Source organism: Hypanus sabinus, chromosome 10 (assembly GCF_030144855.1).
Source record: "Hypanus sabinus isolate sHypSab1 chromosome 10, sHypSab1.hap1, whole genome shotgun sequence".
In the NCBI taxonomy this organism is placed as follows: domain Eukaryota; kingdom Metazoa; phylum Chordata; class Chondrichthyes; order Myliobatiformes; family Dasyatidae; genus Hypanus; species Hypanus sabinus.
In genome coordinates this window covers 82843039-82864090 of record NC_082715.1, presented here as the reverse complement: position 1 = coordinate 82864090, position 21052 = coordinate 82843039, and the positions used below count along the sequence as shown (strand labels likewise).

General features: G+C 40.6%; 1 protein-coding gene across 2 annotated transcripts in view; it reads right to left on the bottom strand.

Moving 5' to 3' along the window:
• Positions 1 to 21052, bottom strand: part of prim2 (DNA primase subunit 2) — a 249198-nt gene that overhangs the window by 88088 nt on the left and 140058 nt on the right. For both annotated transcript variants that reach the window (XM_059982273.1, XM_059982274.1), the window contains one exon: positions 19961 to 20028. In XM_059982273.1, coding sequence (XP_059838256.1) covers positions 19961 to 20028 — 68 coding nt within the window. The remainder of the gene's footprint in view (positions 1 to 19960; positions 20029 to 21052) is intronic.

The following is a 21052-nucleotide window of genomic DNA, read 5'->3' as shown; positions in this document are numbered from 1 at the left end:
GGGTGGGGAGAAATCACAGTTGGGAGTTGTCTATGGTATGAATAATCCAAATAATACTGAAGTAGCACAGGCAATAAAACAAGAAATATCTGATGCAGCTGTCAAGAGGACTTTAATTTGTACATAAATTGGGTGAATCAAGTTGGTCGAGACAGTCTTGTGAAGGACTTCATAGAAAGCATCTGTGATAGCTTTCTTGAACAGCATCTTAGTGAACCTACAAGGGAAAATGCTATCTTAGATCTGGTCCTGTGCAAAGTGTCAGGTAAAGTTAACAACCTTGCAGTTGGGGATCCTCTTGGAAAGTATGATAGAATTTCTCAAACAAATGGAGGGTGCAATAGTTTGCTCTTAAACCAGTGTATTGTGCCAAAACAAGGAAGATGACAAGGAGCAGAGAGTGGAGCTGGCTAACAGATTGGGAACACAGATTATCTGATGGGACAGTTGAAGAACAGCACAAGATTTTCAGTGATTTTTCATGGTACTCAAAAAAAAGTATATCCCAGTTTAAAGCAGGGAAAGTAAGGATGGAGAGAGCCAGCTTTGGATATACTGACATTAAAGAAGGCATCATAGTAAAAGCTCATGCATACTATGTGGGAAACCAGAAGATTTGGAACACTTTAAAAAGCAACAAAGAACTACTGAGCAAACAAAAAGGAAAGGGAAGATGGACTATAAAATTAAACCAGCAGAAAATCTAAAACAAATAGTTTTTATAATTATATAAAGCAGAAAAGGGTGCCTAAAGAGAAAATTAGGTTCCTTGGAAGATAAGTAGGGGCACTTTATATTGGGTAATGTGGAAATGGTTGAGGCCTTGATCGACTATTTTATATCGTCTTCATGGTAGAGGGCTCACCTAACATGGCACAGAGATATTATAAATTGAAGGGATGTGAGAACTTCGATACAAGCTAGACGGTGATAAGCGAAGCCAGGTAAGTGTGGAAGAGACTGTGATAAATGTTGGAAAGGAGAAGGAATCTGATAGAATCATGGGAGAAAGGGGAGGAGGAGGGCATGAGGGGAAAAAGTGATAGGCAAGCAAGAAGGGGTAGGAGGCCAGAGTGGCGAATAGAAGAGTAAAGGGTGTTGGGGGTCCGGGGGGGGGAGGGAGAAGCGGAAAGAGAAATCAATGTTCATGCAATCAGATTGGAGGCTACCAAGACAGAATACAAGATTTGTTCCTCCATTTTGAGAGTGGCCTCAGTGTGATAGAAGAGAAGACAATGGACTAACACATTGGAACTGGAATGGGAATAAGAATTAAAATGGTTGGCCACCAGGAAATTTCACTTGTTGTGAATGGAATGGAGGTGTTTGACCCAGTTTACATTGGGTCTCGCCAATGTAGAGGAGGCCTCTTCAACAGCACTGTATATAGTAGATGACCCCAACAGACTCACAGGTGAAGTTTTGCCTCACCTGGAAGGACTGTCTTGAATGAAGGTAAGGGAGGAGGCATTTCTGACACTTGCAAGAATACATGCCAAATGGAAAATTAGTGGAGCAGGTCAAAAGAACAAGGAAACAAGGGAATCATGGAGTGAGCGATTCTTATGGAAAGTGGAGAGCGGGGTGGGTGGGGGGGGGGGAAGAAGTAACAATGTGTTTGATGGTAGGATCTTATTGAAGATGGTAGAAGATGCAGAGAATAAGATGTTTGATGCTGAGACTCATGGGCTGTTGGATGAGGACAAGAGGAAGTTTATCCGTACTGAGGTGGCAGGAAAACAGGGTGAGCGTGGGAAATGGAGGGCATCTCTACCAGATGGCTTAATGTCTGTATTTTGGAAAATTCGTGAAGCTATTGTTAAGGAAAAAATAACAGGACCTCTGGTTAGAAATGATTCCATCAAACAGACAAGGTATGGATTCATGAAGGGCAGGTCCTGTTTAACAAACTTATTGGAGTTCTTTTAGGGGTATAATGAGTGCAGTGGCTAGAGGGGAACAGGTGGATATTGTATTCTTGGATATCCAGAAGGCATTCAAGAAGACTTACCCATAAGATACGGATCCATGTAGAGTTGAGAGTAATGTGTTAGCATGGATAGAGGACTGGCTAGCTCCTGGAAGGCAGAGAGTTGGGATAAATGGATTCACAATGAGTGATGAACAGAGTGCCGCAGGTATACGATATATGTACATTATTATATTATACATAAATGATTTGAAAGAAGGAACCATGTTTATTGATGACACTAAATTGAACAGAAAAGCAAATGGTTCAGAGAATATGGAGAGGCTGCAGAGAGATACTGATAGGTTAACTGAGTGGGCAAGGGTTTGGCAGATGGAGTACAACATTGGTGAACATGAGGTCATCCATATTGGAAGGAAAAATAGATCAGATGAAATGGTGAAAGATTGTAGCACTTGAGAGTGCTTGTGCATGAATTGCAAAAGATTGGTTTTAAAGAAAGCAAATGGAACATTAACCTTCATTGTTAGGGGGAATGAATTTAAGAGCAGGGAGGTTATGCTGCAATTGCTGGAGGCTACATCTGGAGTACTGGGTGTCGTTCTGGTCTCTTTACTTGAAGAAAGATATACTGTCTTAGGAGGCAGTGCAAAGAAGGTTCACCAGGTTGATTTCAGATATGAGGGAGTTAACCTATGAGGAGAAATTTTGAGTCACCTGGGACTATACCAGCTGAAATTCAAATTCTGACAGGGATAAAACTATAAAAGGGATCAATAAGATAGAAGCAGGAAAGTTGTCTCCACTGATAGGCAAGACTAGAATTAGGTTATGTGGCCTCAAGATTCAGGGGATTTTGGACAGAGTTGAGCAGAAACTACTTTTTCCAGTAAGTAGTGAATCTGTGGAATTTTCTGACCAGCGGAAGCTACCTCATTAAATATATTTAATGAGACTAAAGTAAAATAGATGTTTAGGCAGCAGGGGAATTGAGGGCTAAGGGGAAAAAGGCAGGTAGGTGGGGCTGAATCCATGGTCATATCAGCCAGGATTCTATTGAATGGCAGAGGAGGGACGATGGGCCAGATGGCCTACTTCATGCTCCCATTTATGTTCTCAGAACCAAGCAAAATCTTGAGGTAATAAATGCCAAGTTGCAAATGACAAAAACACAAAATTAGTGACAAAATTGAGTGTGATCAAATAACGTAGAACCCACTTACAAGGTTGAGCGCTGAATATTGAATGGTACTTGACCCTTTGTACAGACAAGCAAAAACAAGAGAACAGTGAGGAAAGTACGTTAGGTCATAGAATCAGAAAATCAGCCCGTGATGAGATAACTCAGGTCAGTAAAGAATACTAGAATAAACTGGACAGCCAGCACAAGCTGCCCCAGTACATCAACATCTATCTGATGATGAGTAGTTTTCCATAAGCATGTCATCTTTACAAAAACAGCAGGACAAATGTAATCCAGCTAATTAACATCCAGTCAGTCAATCTTCAGCGAAATGATGAAAGGTGCTGTCAACAATGCTATCAAATGGCACTAACTCACCAGGAATCACTCACTGATGCCCAGTTTAGGATTTAACTGCACACCTTGTCACAGCTTTATTGCAAGCATGGAAAAAGAATGGAATTTCAGAAGTGAAATGGCAGCAAAGGCCCTTTACATCAATACAACATTCAAATTAATGTGGCATTAAGAAATCCTGCTGAAACTCAAGTCAATGGGTGTCGAGGCAAGACGTTCCAGAGGCAAGAGTCGTACCTTTACACAAAGATAAATGAAAGCAGCTTCACCAGAAGTTAGCTCATCATCTCCTTCTCAAGCACAATTACAAGTGAGTAACAAATCTATTTCTTGCCCAAAGAGCCCATGCCTCTCCATTACACTCATGTGATCAATTATCCTATTAATCTGTACGTGTTTGGAATGTGGGAGGAAACTGAAGCACCTGGAGGAAATCTACTTGGTTACAGGGAGAGCGTATAAACTCCTTACGGACAGCAACAAAACTAAATCCAGGTCACTGTTACTGCATGGCGCTACCGTGCTGCCCTATTCTGACTTTTTCAAAATATCAACAAATAATGTTATAATGAAAGAAAAAATGAAAGGTAAACATTTGCATAGAAAGGTGAATAGCCCTCCCCTCATTCTCATCACTTGTATAGGAAAGATTTGCCTTTTAGGTTCTGAAAAGCAAGAAGAATGAATATATTTGATTGCCATTTTGCAAAATTCCACAGCTCTCAGCATTCTAAGGACTGGAAAATCAGAAATATACTCAGTGGCCACTTTATTAGGTGCACGCTGTATCATATAAAATGACCATTGAGTGTATGTTCATGGAGCCTATCCACTTCAAGGTTCAATGTGCTGTGTATTCAGAGATGCTCTTCTATAAACCTCTGTTGCAATGCGTGGTTACCTGAGCTACTGTTGCCTTCCTGTCAGCTTGTCTGGCCATTCTCCTCTGACCTCTCTTATTAGCAAGGCACTTTCACCCACAAAACTCATGCCCAATGGATGATTTACATTTTCCACAACATTCTCTGTCAGCTCTAGAGCAGGGGTTCACAACCTTTTTTATGCCGTGGACCAATACCAATAAACAAAGTGTCCATGAACCACAGGTTGGGAACCCCTGTGCTGGAGATTGTTGTATGTGAAAATCCCACAGGAGATTAGCAGTTTCTGATACTCAAATCAGCCTGTCTGGCAAAAACAATTATTCCACAGTCATAGTCACGGAGATGACATTGCTTCCCCATTCTGATGTTTGGTTTGAACAACAAATAAATCTCCTGACATTGTCTGCATGCTTTTATGAATTGAGTTGCTGCTACGATTGGCTGATTAGATATTTGCATTAACAAGGTGTACAAGTGTATTTAAAAAAGTGGCCACTGAGTTTATAATAATGATAATGTTAATTAAGAAAGGAGCTGAAGAGAAAAGAGGAAATGGATGTCATTTAGTCCAACGTCAGTGACAGGGAAGTGCTAGAATCTATTAAGATAATAGAGTACTTAAGAAAATCATCACATGATTAGCCACAGTGAACATGACTTTATGAAACAGAAATCATGTTTAACAAATTAAAGCTCTTTGAGGAAGTAACTAACCGCCAGTAGATATCAAAAAAGCATTCAGTACAGCATCTCATGAAAAAAGCAGGATAAAGTAAGGACTCATAGAAAAGAGGGACATATTAACTGTGCTGGATCTGGGATTGCTGAAGACAGAAAACAGAGTAGGGATAAATGGGTCATTATGAATTTAGTATGTTGTAACTGGAAGATTATTCCTTGCAGAGTGCTGAGCAAAAAGGAGCTAAGTATCTGGATAAAGTGGCACTCTCCTGTTAGTGCATCACACTATGTGAGGCCTGGTGTTTTAACATCAGGATCAAAGATTAAAGATTAGCTTTATTTGTCACATGTACATCAAAACAAAGTGAAATGTGTAATTTGAGTCAATGACCAACACAGTCTGAAGATATGCTGAGGGCAGCCTGCAAGTGCTGCCAACATAGCATGCCTGCAACTTACTGACCATGATCTGTATGCTTTTGAAGCACCCAGAGGAAACCTATGTCACCAGGGAAGAACATGCTCAATCCTTAGACAGTGGTGGCAATTGAAACCCTGATCACTGATACTGTAAAACATTATGTTAAGTGCTATGCTATCATGCCACCTAATCATTCATATCAATATTAAGCATGTATATTATCACAGAAAGCACTTCTTTAATACTAGGATATTCTTCCAAGGAAAAGACAGATGCATGATACCCAGTTAGTACGAACTGATAAAACACTTGGATAAGTACATGGATATTGGGAATTTGGAGGGAAATGGGTCAAACATAGACAACATCTCAATGAGCACCTGGATAGCACAGGTGCACAGGTGGTCGAAGTACCTGTTTCCATGCTGTATTAATTCTATGACTCTGACCAACTTTTCGTTATTTTTATACCCCCAGAAGACCTCTAAATACTTTTTATATTAACTGCCAATCTGTTACATTATTTTCACTGTTTCTCCTCTACCTGGACCCTCATTCCCCTCAAACAAGATGCTTCCCACCACCCCTATTCTAATTCAGGTTTTTCTTCTTGTGAGCAGTCCCTTGGGATTAAAATCAAAGTAAGTTTATTGTCACAGTATATATATGTTACCATATACTGCCTTGAGATTCATTTTCTTGCAGTCTTTTACAGGAAAATAAAGAAATACAATAGACTTTATGAAAGTTTAACAAAGACTGACAAACAGCCAATGTGCAAAAGATGACAAATTGTGAAAATAAAATACAAATAATACTGAGAACGTCAAGTCTATTGTCATTTCGACCATAGACTGCTGGTACAGTACATAGTAAAAACAAAACAACGTTCCTACAGGACCTTGGTGCTACATGAAACAACACAAAACTACACTGGCCTATGTGAGACAGCACAAGGCTACACTATACTACATAAAACAACATAAAAACTGTACTAGACTACAGACCTGCAAAGGAGTACATAAAGTGCACAAAACAGTGCAGGGCAGTACAATAATTAATAAACAAGAAAATAGGCACAGAAGAGGACAAATTACAATATAATAATAAATGGTGTAGATGTCAGTCTAGACTCTGAGTATTGAGGAGTCTGATGGCTTGGGGAGAAGAAACTGTTGCACAGTCTGGTCATGAGAGCCCGAATGCTTCGGTACCTTTTGCCAGATGGCAGGAGGGAGCAGAGTTTGTGTGAGGGGTGCATGGTGTTCACAATGCTGTTCGCTTTGCAGGTGTAGCGTGTGGTGTAAATGTCTTTTATAGCGGGAAGAGAGACCCCGATGATCTTCTCAGCTGACCCCACTATCCGCTGCAGAGTCTTGTGATCTGAGATGGTGCAATTTCCAAATCAGGCAGTGATGCAGCTGCTCAGGATGCTCTCGATACATCCTCTGTAGAATGTATTGCATAGTCCTTGAAAGAGAGTCCATATGGTGTGGAAGTACTTCAGAGCTGTGGTCAGTGAAGTTGTCCACACTGATTAACAAGCTTGATGGTTGAAGGGTAATAACTGTTCCTGAACCTGATGGTATGGACCCAAGCCTCCTGTATCTCCTGCTTGATAGAGCATGGCCTGGATGGTGCGGTCCTTGATGATGAATGCTGCTTTCTTGTGGCAGCTATCCATGTAAATGTGCTCAGTGGTGGGAAGGGCTTTTCATGTGATGGCTGGGCTGTAACCACCACTTTCTGCAGCCTTTTCTGTTTCTGGGCATTTGTGTTTCCATATCAGACTGTGTTACAACCAGTTAGAATACTGTCCACAAGAGAATACTCCAATCTACTCTCATCTACAGAAGTCTGTCAAAGTTCGAGGTGACATGCCAAATTGATGATGATTTACTTCCACTCCAATAGCGTGGAGTCTGCAGTGGCTGATGTGGACATATCAATACCATTGACGTCCTATGTCCAGCAAGCAGCTTGGAGGTGATACTCTCTGTCATTTATGCTGAGCTTCAGTGGGTTCGTGCCACTCCAAACAAGTCCAAGTGTAACTGTCAATCAAGTATACACAAGAATACAGCCAAATGGAAGAGCTTTGCTCGAGGGACAAGGTGCAAAACACAGTACCAATAGCACACAAAGCACAAAGCAAATATAGCCATATAATTACAATAGTACTAAAACTTAGTCATGAAAAAAAATCCCAAGTCCCCAAGTGTCATGTCCTGTATATTGATGGTGCATGGGATGATTAACTCCATTCTGAGAAGTCACATGATAGAGATTCACATGAGTGTGGCATTTTTCCCTCCATAAATAAGAAAGTTTTGAGAACATTCTTGAATTTTCTCTTTTGTCCACCTGATAATATCTTGCTGTGACAGACCTTAGAAGAGAATCAGGTTTGGGCACGTCCAGTCCATGGAAGCCAAATGAGAATTTGCAGACATTCTCTGCTGACTCTGCGGTGGTTGGGTGCATCAGAGATGGGCAGGAGTCGGAGTAGAAAGGACTGTTGAACAAGTTTGTGGAATGATGAGGAAGGAATCACCTGCTCTGAATATGGCCAAAACCATGGAGATGATGACTGATCTTAGGAGGAAGAGGTTATGAATAGTCCTGTATACATTCTGGGAGAAGAAGTTGTGATGGTGGAGGATTACAAATATTTGGGTGTTCACCTTGACAGCAGACTTGACTGGAAAGTCAACACCAAGCCTGCTTACAAGAAGGGGATGAGCAGACTCTATGTTCTAAGGAAGCTGAAATCCTTCAATGTGTGCAGCAGTATGGTGCAGATATTTTATCAGTCTGTTGTAGTGAGTGCAGTCTTCTTTGCCGCTTCATGCTGAGGCAGCAGCACCTATGCTGGTGATGGAAAAAATACTATATATAGTCATCAAAAAGACTGGATCCGTCCTTGGCAGACTCAATATTGAGTTAGTGGTGGAGAGGAGGTCGCTAAACAAACTGTTATCCATTACGGACAATCTGGCACATCCTCTCTATGACCTACTGAATAAGCAGTGGAGCACTGTCTCAAGCAGACTCATTCAGCTCTGCAGTCACAAGGATTGTTACAGAAAAGCTTTCCTATCAAATGCAGTAAGCTTATACAACAGCTCATCTCTATACAACAGGAGAACATACATCATAGTCCAATAATCTGTTTTATTATTTCATACATTATTATTGTACACTGGTTCACTATTGTGTATATTATTATTCTGTACACCCTATCCTCGTTATATGCACCTTCAGACTGTGCGGATTCACAGTTATGCGAGGAACCCTGCTTTCCCGCCGATATAAGTCACGTGCATGCCCCTCACAATCTCATTCCTGCCAGTCTCGCATTGGTTTTGGCAAGGTGTGGATGTGCAATCTTGCACTCTTAAACTTTTGTTGGTTTTACCTACAGTGCAGTGATTTTGTGCTTGAAATATTTAACTATGCCTCCTAAGCGTCCGATGTCATATCTTGGGCCATCAGCCGAGCAGCAGAGAACCGCTTTAACACTTGAAAAAAAGTTGGAAATTATAAATGGCATGGCATCAGGTAAAGGTAAGACAGCTCCGGGACGTTACTGCCCAGAACAGAATCTTGCCTTTAAAGTTCTTTCATTGTTTGACAATGCGCCAGCCCATCCTAAACATTTGGACAGCATTCACCCTAACATAACCATGCATTTCCTGCCGCCTAACACAATATCGCTGATTCAACCACTCGATCAAGGTGTGATCCAAATTCAAAGCAAACTATCTCTCAGATGCTGCAAGCAACAGATGATTTAAAAAATCCCGGGAGTTTACCAATGGTGAGGGAATGGTGGAAGTCTGAACACTTGGCACAAATGGCAATGGACATGGACCCAAGTTTAGAACGGAGTCAGCATTTCAGTCATTCCCTGCTGTCAACCCTTCTTCCTTACAAGCAAATTTATGCTGAAAAACAAAATGCTGCCAAGCAAACAACCCTGACCACTTTCTTCAAACCAGTGTCATCTCCTGCTGCCGGCAGTTCTAAGAGCTCTGTGGATCTTCCTTCACCTCTTGCTGTGCTTGATGATCCTGACGACCCACAACCATCCACCTTATCCATGTAAAGCTGCCTGACACCACAACAACCACTCATCTCCCGGAGCAAACACACCTGCCAATGTTGGTGAGTACTGCACACATTAGTTAATTTAACTTTCTATCATTTATTACATTGAATATTACCTTATGTAACCTTAAATTGATGAAATATAATATGAATGTTGCCTTGTGGTTCTGCTTTTGTGTCGTATTGGTATGAAAATGTGAATAAATTCCAGATAAAACATATTCAGGAAGCCCTCTGGAACGCATCCCCATTTTCTCCATTTAAATAATTATTCACATTATGCGTCGACAGCGAAGAGCATATCCTCCACATATAACGAGGATAGGGTGTGTCTGCACACTGCTAAGTGTGTTTTTAAATGATGCTGTTGTAACAAAAAAATTTCCCACTCAGAATCAATAAAGCATTCATCATTATTATTATAATAAGTAGAGGTGGGGACGTTGATTGAGGAGAGGGTGCTGACGTTGGTTCTTTTACCTTGCCAGTAGATTTGGAAGATTATGAGAGACAGTGATTGTGGAACACCTCCGATGTTTAAGCTGCCAGAGGATGGTCCACATCTTGGAAGCACACAGGAGGGTGAGAATCATTGCTGCATGGAGCTTTTTGTCACATTGAGGATTTGATCTTCAGATGTTCTTTTCCTCACAAGACCAGAGACCATGCTGGGCATAGCAGGTGAAGCTGAATTTCATTATTGATGGATGCCTTTACTGTGATAGTGATCCTGATATATTTACAATCAGAATCTGAAGAAGGTTTAATCTCACTGACATATATTATGAAATCTGTTGTTTTGCAGCAGCAATATATTGCAATAGATTAAAAAACTATAAATTACAATAAGAAACATATATAAAAATAATTGAAATAAGTAGTGCAAAAAGAGAGCAAAAATAGCAAGGTAGTTTTCATGGATGTTCATTGTCTGTTCATAAAACTGATGGCAGAGGGAAAAAGCTGTTCCTAAAACTTTGACTATGTGTCTTTAGGCTCTTGCACCTCCTCTTTGATGGCAGTAATAAAAAGAGAGCATTTCCTGGGGGTAGGGGCACTTAATGATAGATTCTGCAGTTTTGAGGCACCACATTCTGAAGATGTCCTCAATGCTGAGGAGGCCATGATGGAGCTGGCTACGTCTACAAACCTCTGCAGCTCTTTCCAATTAGAATTGGAGAATTTTTCACTCATTGTGAACCTTCTGAGTCATGCTAGTACTGAAACTTGTTCCTCATCTGTGACATTCATCTTAATCTTTCTATCTCATTCAATGTCAAGAAAACTCTGGCTATGAATGATCCATCTCCCCACCACCCATAAGAGTATACAGATTCTGTACCTCAGCCATCTCCTCTTAGAACACTATCTGTCACTCAATTATAATTTTGCTTACCAATCTTTAATTCCATGCTAAAATGACCATTTAACTAGCTGCTCTTAATCCCTTTTTAAAATTTGCTGCCCTTAAATACACTCTTTACTGGAATGTGATACTATGATCACCCTTCCTTGAATGTTCACTTAGCTAAAATGTTCACCTGACATACCTCATCCTCTCAGAATCAGAAAAACAATTTTTTCCTTTCTCACTAGACTGGAGTAAAACTAGTAAAGAAAATACATTTCAAAATGCACCTCTTCCCTTTACAGTATACTGGCTACTTGTTTATCAGAGAAGCCATAGAGTTCATTAGCATTAATTACCGTGCAAAGAAACAGGATGCGGATACTTTGAAAGGAGTGTGGGAGTGGAGGGTAGGAAGGACTTGTTTTGCTGTTGTGCCTGTCTTGTTGTAGACTACCTGTTGTAGATTTTGCTCCGCTGAAAATCCCGAGCAGGCACCAAAACACTTGAGTGTTGCATCCAGCACATCTTCAGACTCTGCTGGTTGTTAATGCAAATGACCCATTTCACTGTTTATTTTGAAATACATGTACCTAATAAATCTAATCTAATGAAGAGGTGAAAACTGCTCCAGCAATAAATATATGATGAACATGTCTAGCAACAGGTGGCTGTAGACCAGAATCTACTAACTTGAATTACTTTAAAATAAAATATTTTGATCACCATATAACTTGGAGTAGAATTCTTGCGACACCACTGAAGTCAATTATAATCATTCTCATTGTTCACTATCTCCAGATACAATGGCCAATGTGTTCACAAAAGTCAAGAAGTTTGGGCTTTGAAATGGATTCTATTATATTTATATATCCTACTTATATGAGAATCTTCCAAGAGACATTTTGGTAAATACATTTTTTACTTCCATCGTTGTGCATCAAAATAACAGAAATCTCAAAGCTTCTTCTCATCTACTTGGATAATGGAGTTTGGGGAAAGCCATCTGAAAGGAGCTGCCAAATGTGAGAGGCTCATTGTCTCTGCCTGCTCCTGCCTCACTGAGCTTGTTTCCTCATACCTCGATTCCATTCTATCCCCTTTGGTTCAGTCCCTTCCCGCCTTGCATCCATGACACTTCGTATGCTCTTGATCTCCTTAGTAATTTTCAATTTCCTGGCCCTGACTGCCTCATTTTCACTATGGATGTTCATTACCTATACACTTCTATCTCCCATCAAGGACTGACTCAAAGCTCCCATCTTCTTTCTTAACACAAGAACCATCCAATTCCCCTCCACCACCACTCTCCTCCATCTGGCAAAACTGGTCCTCATATTCAACAAATTTCCCTTTGGCTCTTCCCACTTTCTCCAGACTCAAGGCATAGTAACTTCCATCTCCAACAGGAACCTACCACTAAACATAACTTTACCTTACCACCCCCTCTGCTTTCTGCAGGACTTGCTCCCTCTGCAACTCCATTGTCCATTCATCCCTCCCCACTAATCTCCTTCCCAGCATGTATCCCTGCAAGTGCTATGCCTGCCCATTCACCTCCTCCTTTACTTCCTTTCAGGGCCCAAACAGTGCTTCCAGGTGAGGCAACAATTCACCTGTGAATATGCTGAAGTTGTCTATTGTGTCCAGTGCTCCCAATGTGGCCCCCTCTATGTCACTAAGACCCATCGTAAATGGGAGGACCGCTTCCTTGAGCACCTCCCTCTTTTTTCTTCTATTTGCCTTCTGGTCTCTTATCTCTTCTCATCTACCTTTCACTTCCCTGGGTCCCATCCTCCTTCCCTTTCTCCTACAGTCTTCTCTCCTCTCCTTTCAGATTCTTTCCTCTCCAGCCCTTTACCTTTCCCACCCACCTGGCTTCACCTATCACCTTTTAGTTAGTCTCCTTTCCCTCCACCCATTTTTTTATTCTGGTATCTTCTCCCTTCCTTTATAGTCTTGAAGAAGGGTCTCAGCCCAAAACATCAACTCTTTGTTCATCTGTATAGATCCTGTTGAGTTCCTCCAGTATTTTGTGTAGGCAGCTTTAGAAAAAGTTCCCTCTAGTGGCCAAATAAAAAGATTTTTAACCTACTGCAAAACAAGTGTTTCACACAGAAGCTGCCTGTTAAATCCAAAAGGCCCTTGCTAGTATTTGCACTCCATACCAGTAGATTTCCACCCTGTTCCTCTAATCCTGACAAACTATTTTTACCTCTCTTGATGTGTTTATCTGCTTCCTCTTAAAGGCATCTGTCTTATCTTCCTTATCTACCCTCTTCAGCAGTGAGTTCCATCTCCATTATGGACATGCTTTGGATGAACATCCTCCAATTTCTTTTTCATTGGAGATTCATAGCCCACAGATTTGAACACTCAATGCACAGGGAAGATTTCTATGATTTCCCTATTTGGCATGAAAGCCTGAACTCAGGTCCCTTCACTGCCTTCTCTTTACCAGGTAAGAGTCCACGTGATAAAACCGAGTCCGGCCGGTGGTGTAGTAGCATCCACACGGGATTTCAAGGGGAGTGGTCCCAGGTCCAAGTCCAGCAAGTTCCTTGCACACTTTCCATCCATGCAAGGTAAATCGGTCTCAAAAACGCTAAGAAAAATGGCAAGGTCGTGGCCCAACGTGCCACAAGGCGCCGAAAGGAACAACAACGATAAAAATATACCAGTGAATTTATTTTTAACTCATCCCTTTAACTTCTGGAACACTGTCTACTTACTCCAGATCTGATCTAATAAAGAACATAAATCAATTTATAACTTTTCTCACTGTCTTCAGTCCATAAAAATCTGGTGTTAACCAATAAACAGCAGTGTACACAGGGCCTGAAAATGTGCAAAAACAAAGGTGATTTTTAGCTGGAGTTGGCAGGGAATGTCTTACTTATTTTACTTAATCCATCCACTTGGTGATAATGCTATTGCACAATAATAAGTCATTCCAGTCCAGTCGAGGGAATGGTATGTAACAAAATAAGCCTTTCCCTCAATGCCAAAAAAACATATAAAGAGCTGCTCATTGGCCACAGGAAGGGGAGTGGGTGCATGTGTTCCCATCAATGGTGCGAAGTTTCAAAGGTTGGGAGCTTCAGGTTCTTAAAAATGACCTGTTCTAGTCCAACCATGTAGATGCCACAGCCAAGAGAGCTCACTAAAGCCTCTAATTCACAGCAGACTATAGTAGCTTGGCAGATTGCCAATTTTTATCAATGCACCAAAGAAAGTGATCTATCTCAGCTTGGTGTGGTAACAGGTGGGGCAAGGGACTGAGAGAAGCTGCAGAGAGTTGTGGACACAGATCAGCACATCACGGGAACCAGCCTCTCCTCAATGGACTCTATCTATACTTCTCACTGCCTCAGTAAAGCAACCAACATAATCAAAGACCCCACCCACCCTGGACATTCTCTCTTCTCCCATCCGACCAAAAATAGTAATGCCTAAAATCATGTACCACCACCCTCAAGGAAAGCTTCTACCCCACTGTTGTAAAACAAATGAATGATTCCCTAGGACAATTAGGTGGACTCGAGACCTCACAACCAATTTTGTTATGATCTGGCACCTTATTATTTACTTACACTGCACTTTCCCTGTGGCTATTACACTTTATTCTGCAATCTGTTCTTATGTTACCTTGTCCTACGTCAAAGCAGAGTGTAATGATTTGTTCTGTATGAACAGTATGCAAGCCAAGCTTTTCACTGTGCCTTGATTCAAGTACAATATACATCCAGGCTGCAGACATTCAGACAATAACTCAATAGTACACCCCTCCCCACCATCAGTAGCATCTAAATGAAGGCAACATCTATCATCAAATATCCCCACCATCCAGGTTATGCCATCTTTTTACACTTATAAGATTATTAAACAGATGACAAAATGGACCCTAGATCTCACAAACTACTTGTTGTCTGCCTCCACTGCACTTTCTGTAACTGCAACAGTCAATGCTGTGTTCTGTTATTGTTTTCATTTGCTTTGTTTAATGAAATGACCTGCATGATAGCACACAAAATGTTTTCACTGTAACTGGATACATGTGACAATAATAAACCAATGTAACCCGTATCAGAATGGGATACACAAACCTCTGAACCTCCACCATCAGGTTTAGGCATAGCTACTTCCTTTTAACCACTCTGTCCTTCAACCAACCTGAAAACCCTCATCACTAACCCAGTCTAGCAACACTATGACCACTTTGCACTAGAATGGACTTTTTTCTTTATGTTCTAGTTGTATTCTTTCTTGTGTAATTCACATAATTCTAGTGACTGTTATGAAGTTGCCGCCACCCACAGTACTAATCTGCTAATTGAATTTGCTGATGACACTACATTGATTGGCCTAATCTCAAACAATAACGAGGTGGCCTACAGGAAAGAAGTCATCTCTCTGACACAGCGGTGTCAAGAAAACAACCTCTTCCTCAATGTCGCAAAAGCAAAGGAGCTGATTGTGGATTACAGGCGGAATGGAGACAGGCTGACCCCTATTGACATCAATGGATCTGGGGTTGAGAAGGTAAACAACTTTAAATTCCTCGGCATCCACATCACTGAGGACCTCATGTGGTCTGCACCCACCAGCTATGTGGTGAAAAAGGCACAACAGCGCCTCTTTCACCTCAGATGGTTGAGGAAGTTTGGTATGGGCCCCCAAATCCTAAGAACTTTCTACAGGGGCACAATTGAGAGCATCTTGACTGGCTGCATCACTGCCTGGTATGGGAACGGCACCTTCCAGCACATCTGTAGTTGTGAACTTCCCATGAGTCAGGACATCAACAAAGACAGGTATGAAAAAAGGGCACAAAGGATCATTGGGGACCTGAGTCACCCCAACACAATCTACTTCAGCTACTACCATCCAGGAAACTGTACCGCACCATAAAAGCCAGCACCAACAGGTTCTGGGACAGCTTCTTCCACCAGGCCATCAGACTGGTTAACTCACACTGATTGACTGTTACATTGACTGTTTTAAACGAAGACGTAATGTTAAGATTTTTATTCCTCATGTATGTGAAGGATGCAAGAAATAAAGTCAATTCAACTCAATTCCTAATGTCAGTGCCCTTACCAACATTACCCCTCATGCAAACACAGGGTTAACTTTTAATCTGGTGCCAAATCAACCATCACAACAAAAAATATCAAATCACTTATTCGAGGAACTGAATCAATTGTTGATTCTTCCTATACAATAGATCTTCCAGGTCATGCTCTCTTCTCACTACTACCATCAGACAGGAGATATTGGACTCTTAAGTCCCACATAACCAGATTCAGAAACAGTTGCTACCCTACAACCATCAGGTTCCTGAACTTCACTCACTTCAACTCTAAATTGACACAACAACTCATTCTCAGTATTTACAGTACTTACTTATTTTTTATTTGTGCAATCTCTCTTCTTTTGCACATTGGTTATTTGTCTATGGATCGTTTTTCATAAAATTCTATTGTATTTCTTTATTTTTCTCTAAATCCCTACAGAAAATGGATCTCAAGGTAGTATATGTTGACATAAATAATTTAGTTTGAATTTTGAATTGTGAGCAATTGGACAATATTTTTCTTTTAATTTAAAACTGACTGAAAATGTAGCATGCATAATCTTCCAAACTGTCCAAGTAGAATCAACAATGCAGTGCACCATCAGAAGCAGAAAGAGATAAAAGATTGCGACAGGTCGACCTTCATTAATCCGGCACCATTGGGATCTGCAGAGTGCTGGATTAGTGAAAATGCCGAATTACAGAAAGATCATATTAAGCAATAGCTAACCTTTAAAATATCATGTAAATCAGTACATTAGATAAAATGAAACAGAAATATTAAACGACTAGCAAGTGAAATTTTAATAAAGTAATATACTGCACAGGCACAGATAAAAAAGGGTACAGGCAAATGTACAGGATTTAACTTATACAGAATAGCTGACCACTTCCGCTTCTACGGTGAGACATTTAATATACCTTTAGGCAAAGTTACATGTTTGTAAATCTTGAAAAATGAGTGAAGCATCAGGAACTGGTGCTGAAACTGGCTCAAGAGTTTCTTCAAAAACTGTTGTTGATGGTGGCAGCACATCTGGGTGAGCAGAAGCAGAAGTCGGAGAAAGGAGGTCTTCTATACCCCACATTTCACGTGACCGCCAGGCAGCTGGGGATTCAGCACTGGGCTCTTCCCTCTTCACTCGCAGTTACTGAAGGAATCCTCGTTAGTTTCTTTTCCTCTGCATAGTAATATGCTTAAATTCAGCAGGTCGCCACGTCTGATCTGAGGTCGTAGGCAGAAGAGAACGGAGGGCTGGCCAGGCGCTGCCAGAAGGCAGCGTGCGCCAGCGGGTAAGACGGGTGGGTGCTGGGCAGCTGCACCTCATGCAAATGATATTAATAAATGCAAGAAAACAAGCAGGAATCACCTGTCTGTGCTTACAAGAGTGCACCAACACGTGAACAGATCCGGCACAATTGGTACGGTAGCCGGGGAAATTTGAAATTACAGTTGTGTGGAAAATTTGAAATCAGTGCCAGATTATTGAAAGAACTGGATTACAGGTAGTCGGATTAGTGAAGGTTAACTGTAATACAAGAAAGCTAAAGCACAACCAAACACAGTGCCATCCTGCTCTCCATTCTTCCTGCTTCAGGCTCATGCCCAATGGACACATCATTACCAGTGACAAAACAAGACTGCAAATGAACAACCCCACATTTACCCAACTTGAATGAACGTTCTTTGCCATTACAACCAACTATCGTTATGCTACGCATGTTTGTCTGCACACATGGAAAGGGCATGTTGAGCTTGCCCTGAAGCACGGATAAAAGATATGAAATTTTAAATTTTCTGCCCCCTCAGACATAAAGGTAATTAGTTGGTGATATATGTCATTGCCTATTTAGATCAGGCATGGTCACAGTTTTAGTGTTACGTCAGTTGGGGAACGTGATCAGAGAAATTCATACATGGGAGTTCTGCACAGATCTAAGAATTAAAATAATGTTCAAGGACTTTAAAGGAAAAGAGGTAGCAACATAGAAAACCTACAGCACAATACAGGCCCTTCGGCCCACAAACCTGTGCCGAACATGTCCTTACCTGAGAAATTACCTAGGGTTATCCATAGCCCTCTATATTTCTGGGCTCCATATACTGTCCAGGAGTCCGTTAAAAGACCCTATCGTATCCGCCTCCACCACAGTCACTGACAGCCCATTCCATGTACACACCACTCTCTGTGTAAAAAAAAAACTTACTCCTGATACCTCTGTACCTATTTCCAAGCACCTTAAAACTGTGCCTCTTGTGCTCGCCATTTCAACCGTGGGAAAAAGCCTCTGACTATCCACACAATCAATGCCTCTCATTATCTGGACTGATTCAAAGGATTTAACATACTTTTGTGCAGTGGAGATCATATCTCACATATCTGATCGAGTATTTGAGGAAGTAACCAAAGAGATTGATGGATGTTAGGCAGTGTATCTAGATGGACTTGAGTAAGACTTTTGACGAAGTCCCACATGGTCAGTTGGTTCTAAAGGTTAAGGCATAAGGGATCCAGGGATGTCGTGGAACTTAATCCAACATTGGTTGGGTGAGAGGGAGGTGTTGGTTCAGTGTTTTTCTCACTGGAAGTCTGTAATAAATGTACAGGGGTTCGTGATGGAACCTGTAGAAATTATTTAGATAAGAATGTAGTGGATGTAATCAGTAAGATTGTAAGTAAGATGTAGTAGATCATAGATCAGCCAGGTAATTCAATGGAAAGATGGCAAAAGATTTAATTCACCTGTGATGTAATGCACTTTTGGAGATCAGATTCTGGTAGGGTGAAGTAAACAGCAAGGACCTAAGATATTGATGAGCAGAGAGACTTTTGGAGCACAAGCCCAGAGTTCCCTGAAAGTAGCAAGACAGGTGGATAGGGTAATGTAAAGAACATTTTGTATTCTTGCCTTCGGAAGCTGAGATATTTAGTATAAGGGATGGAATTCCATGTTGTGTTGTACAAAACATTGGTTAGAGCACACTTAAAGTACTGTGTACAGTTCTGGTCACACACAACAGGAAGTATTGGTAACAGTAAGGAGAACACAGAGCAGGTTCACTGGTATGTTGCCTGGAATGCAAGGGTGTAGTTAAAAGGAGAAATTAGTTGAATGGATAATGGTTGAATTGTTTGCAAAGGTGGCATTTGAACGAAAACCGAATGATACCAGTGGATCTGTAAAGGAGAGAATCAATGTATTAACAGAAATAGAATCAAGAGATTTGGATTTTCTAAGTTAAACATGAAGACAGCAGATCAGAAAGGAGCTGGAGAATGGTGCATTATTAGGGTTTTGCTGAGAAAATGAAACAGCGGGGGTTTGAACCTTAAGTGACAAAAGCCATGGGATACTTGGCCAATGGGTTTAAGAAGATGACTGAAGAAGAGAAGAGGGCTCTCTTTGCATTCTAATCGCAGACAAATCCTTAACTGAAAATGAGTTCCAACATAAGTTACCAACAACAAACAAGGTATAGCCCAGTATATAAAGAAAATGTAGAACATTCCGGCATCCAGTTTTCTTTGCAGTTTCAGCATGAAATGCTAAATTTCAGTAATGTGCCAGTGTTTCTGTTAACGCAAACCATTAACGGACGTCATTTACAACATGGTAACTAAGCCCTATTTTCACTCCTGGTGGAATGTTTCAGAGTACACACTCCAATCAAGCTGCAATAATGAACTTTGTGCAACACAACTTTAGTTATTTTAGAAAGGGTACCCTTGATCAATGAACTGAACTACATGCCCATTATTCCTAAAATAGCCAATAAATATTTAAGTTTAAGCTTATGAAAGCAATTTAAAAATACATAAGAAAAATACTGCAATCTTACAATGAAATTGTTCATTTTGACATTATAGCTCAGATCGTGTATGCAGCAAATCACTATCATAAGATCCTCATCAGTGCAGGATTAAATTTAGTTTACTAAATGTAAATTGTTGTAAAAAGGATTATTACCTGAGGTGGTTCAGCAGAGGTTGCAGACGCTCATCTGACTGTATAAAAGGGAGCGATCTTGATGTCAACTAAAGAAAAGAGATAATTTTCCAATGAAATCCCAAACAAAAGACAACGTTTATAAATGTGCAAGTAAAACTATTTCACTCTTTGGGTCAACTGTTCATCTAATTCATAAATTTAAAAAAACACTTAATTCTGAATAAAATGATCAGGAAGGAATGTAGACTGGAATGCAGCAGCTCTAGCCTGATCTCCAGTCTAAGCCTTCACTCTGTAGTCCTTCCTTGCTCCACAATTCTCGATACAAAAATCTATCAATCTCACCTTTGTAATTATCACTTAATCCCTTTCCCCACATATACCTGGTTAGTGTTAAATAGTAGAGAGTTCCAGATTTCCTCTACTCTCAGTATAAACAAGGGCAGTTAATTTCATTACTGAACAGCCCAGGTGGAATTTCAAGGTCATGCCACCGTGTTCTGGATTTCTCCTCCGAAGGAAATGTTTTCTCTTCATCAATTAAATCATCCATTAAATATTTATAAATCAAGGAAATGCAAATCTAGTCAGTCAACTGTGTGCTCATAATTTAAACCTTTTTGTGGTTATATTATCTATATAATGAATGTGTGTTATATCGAATCCATACTGAAATATTCTTCCTGAGGTTCTGGTGCTCCGAATTGAGGTTAGCATCTAAATCAGGAAGATTTGAGGTGTCTAACACTGCAACATTTCATATTCTAGCAGCTTGGGAAAAAGCACAGTGCCGGAAGGTTGCTTGGCCATTGTGAGTAGCCCTTATGAAGTTTTCGATCCTGGTGCTTTTGCAATCCAAAAATTCTTCAAAAGTCAATAATAAGGCAGCTGTATTATTAAGTGTTACAAGAACAAAAAATGAACAAAGAGCCAAGAGAACAAAGAAATTGTGGTTATCTTCTACCAGAAGTTAGCTTCAACTAAAAAAAAACAACATTCCAATAATGAGAATTAGCATATAAAATAGCCATATTCAAGTGGCCCAACAGCTGCAAAAGAAAAACTAAGAAGCCTCTCGGAAAATACAAAAGTAGCCATACTACAATAACT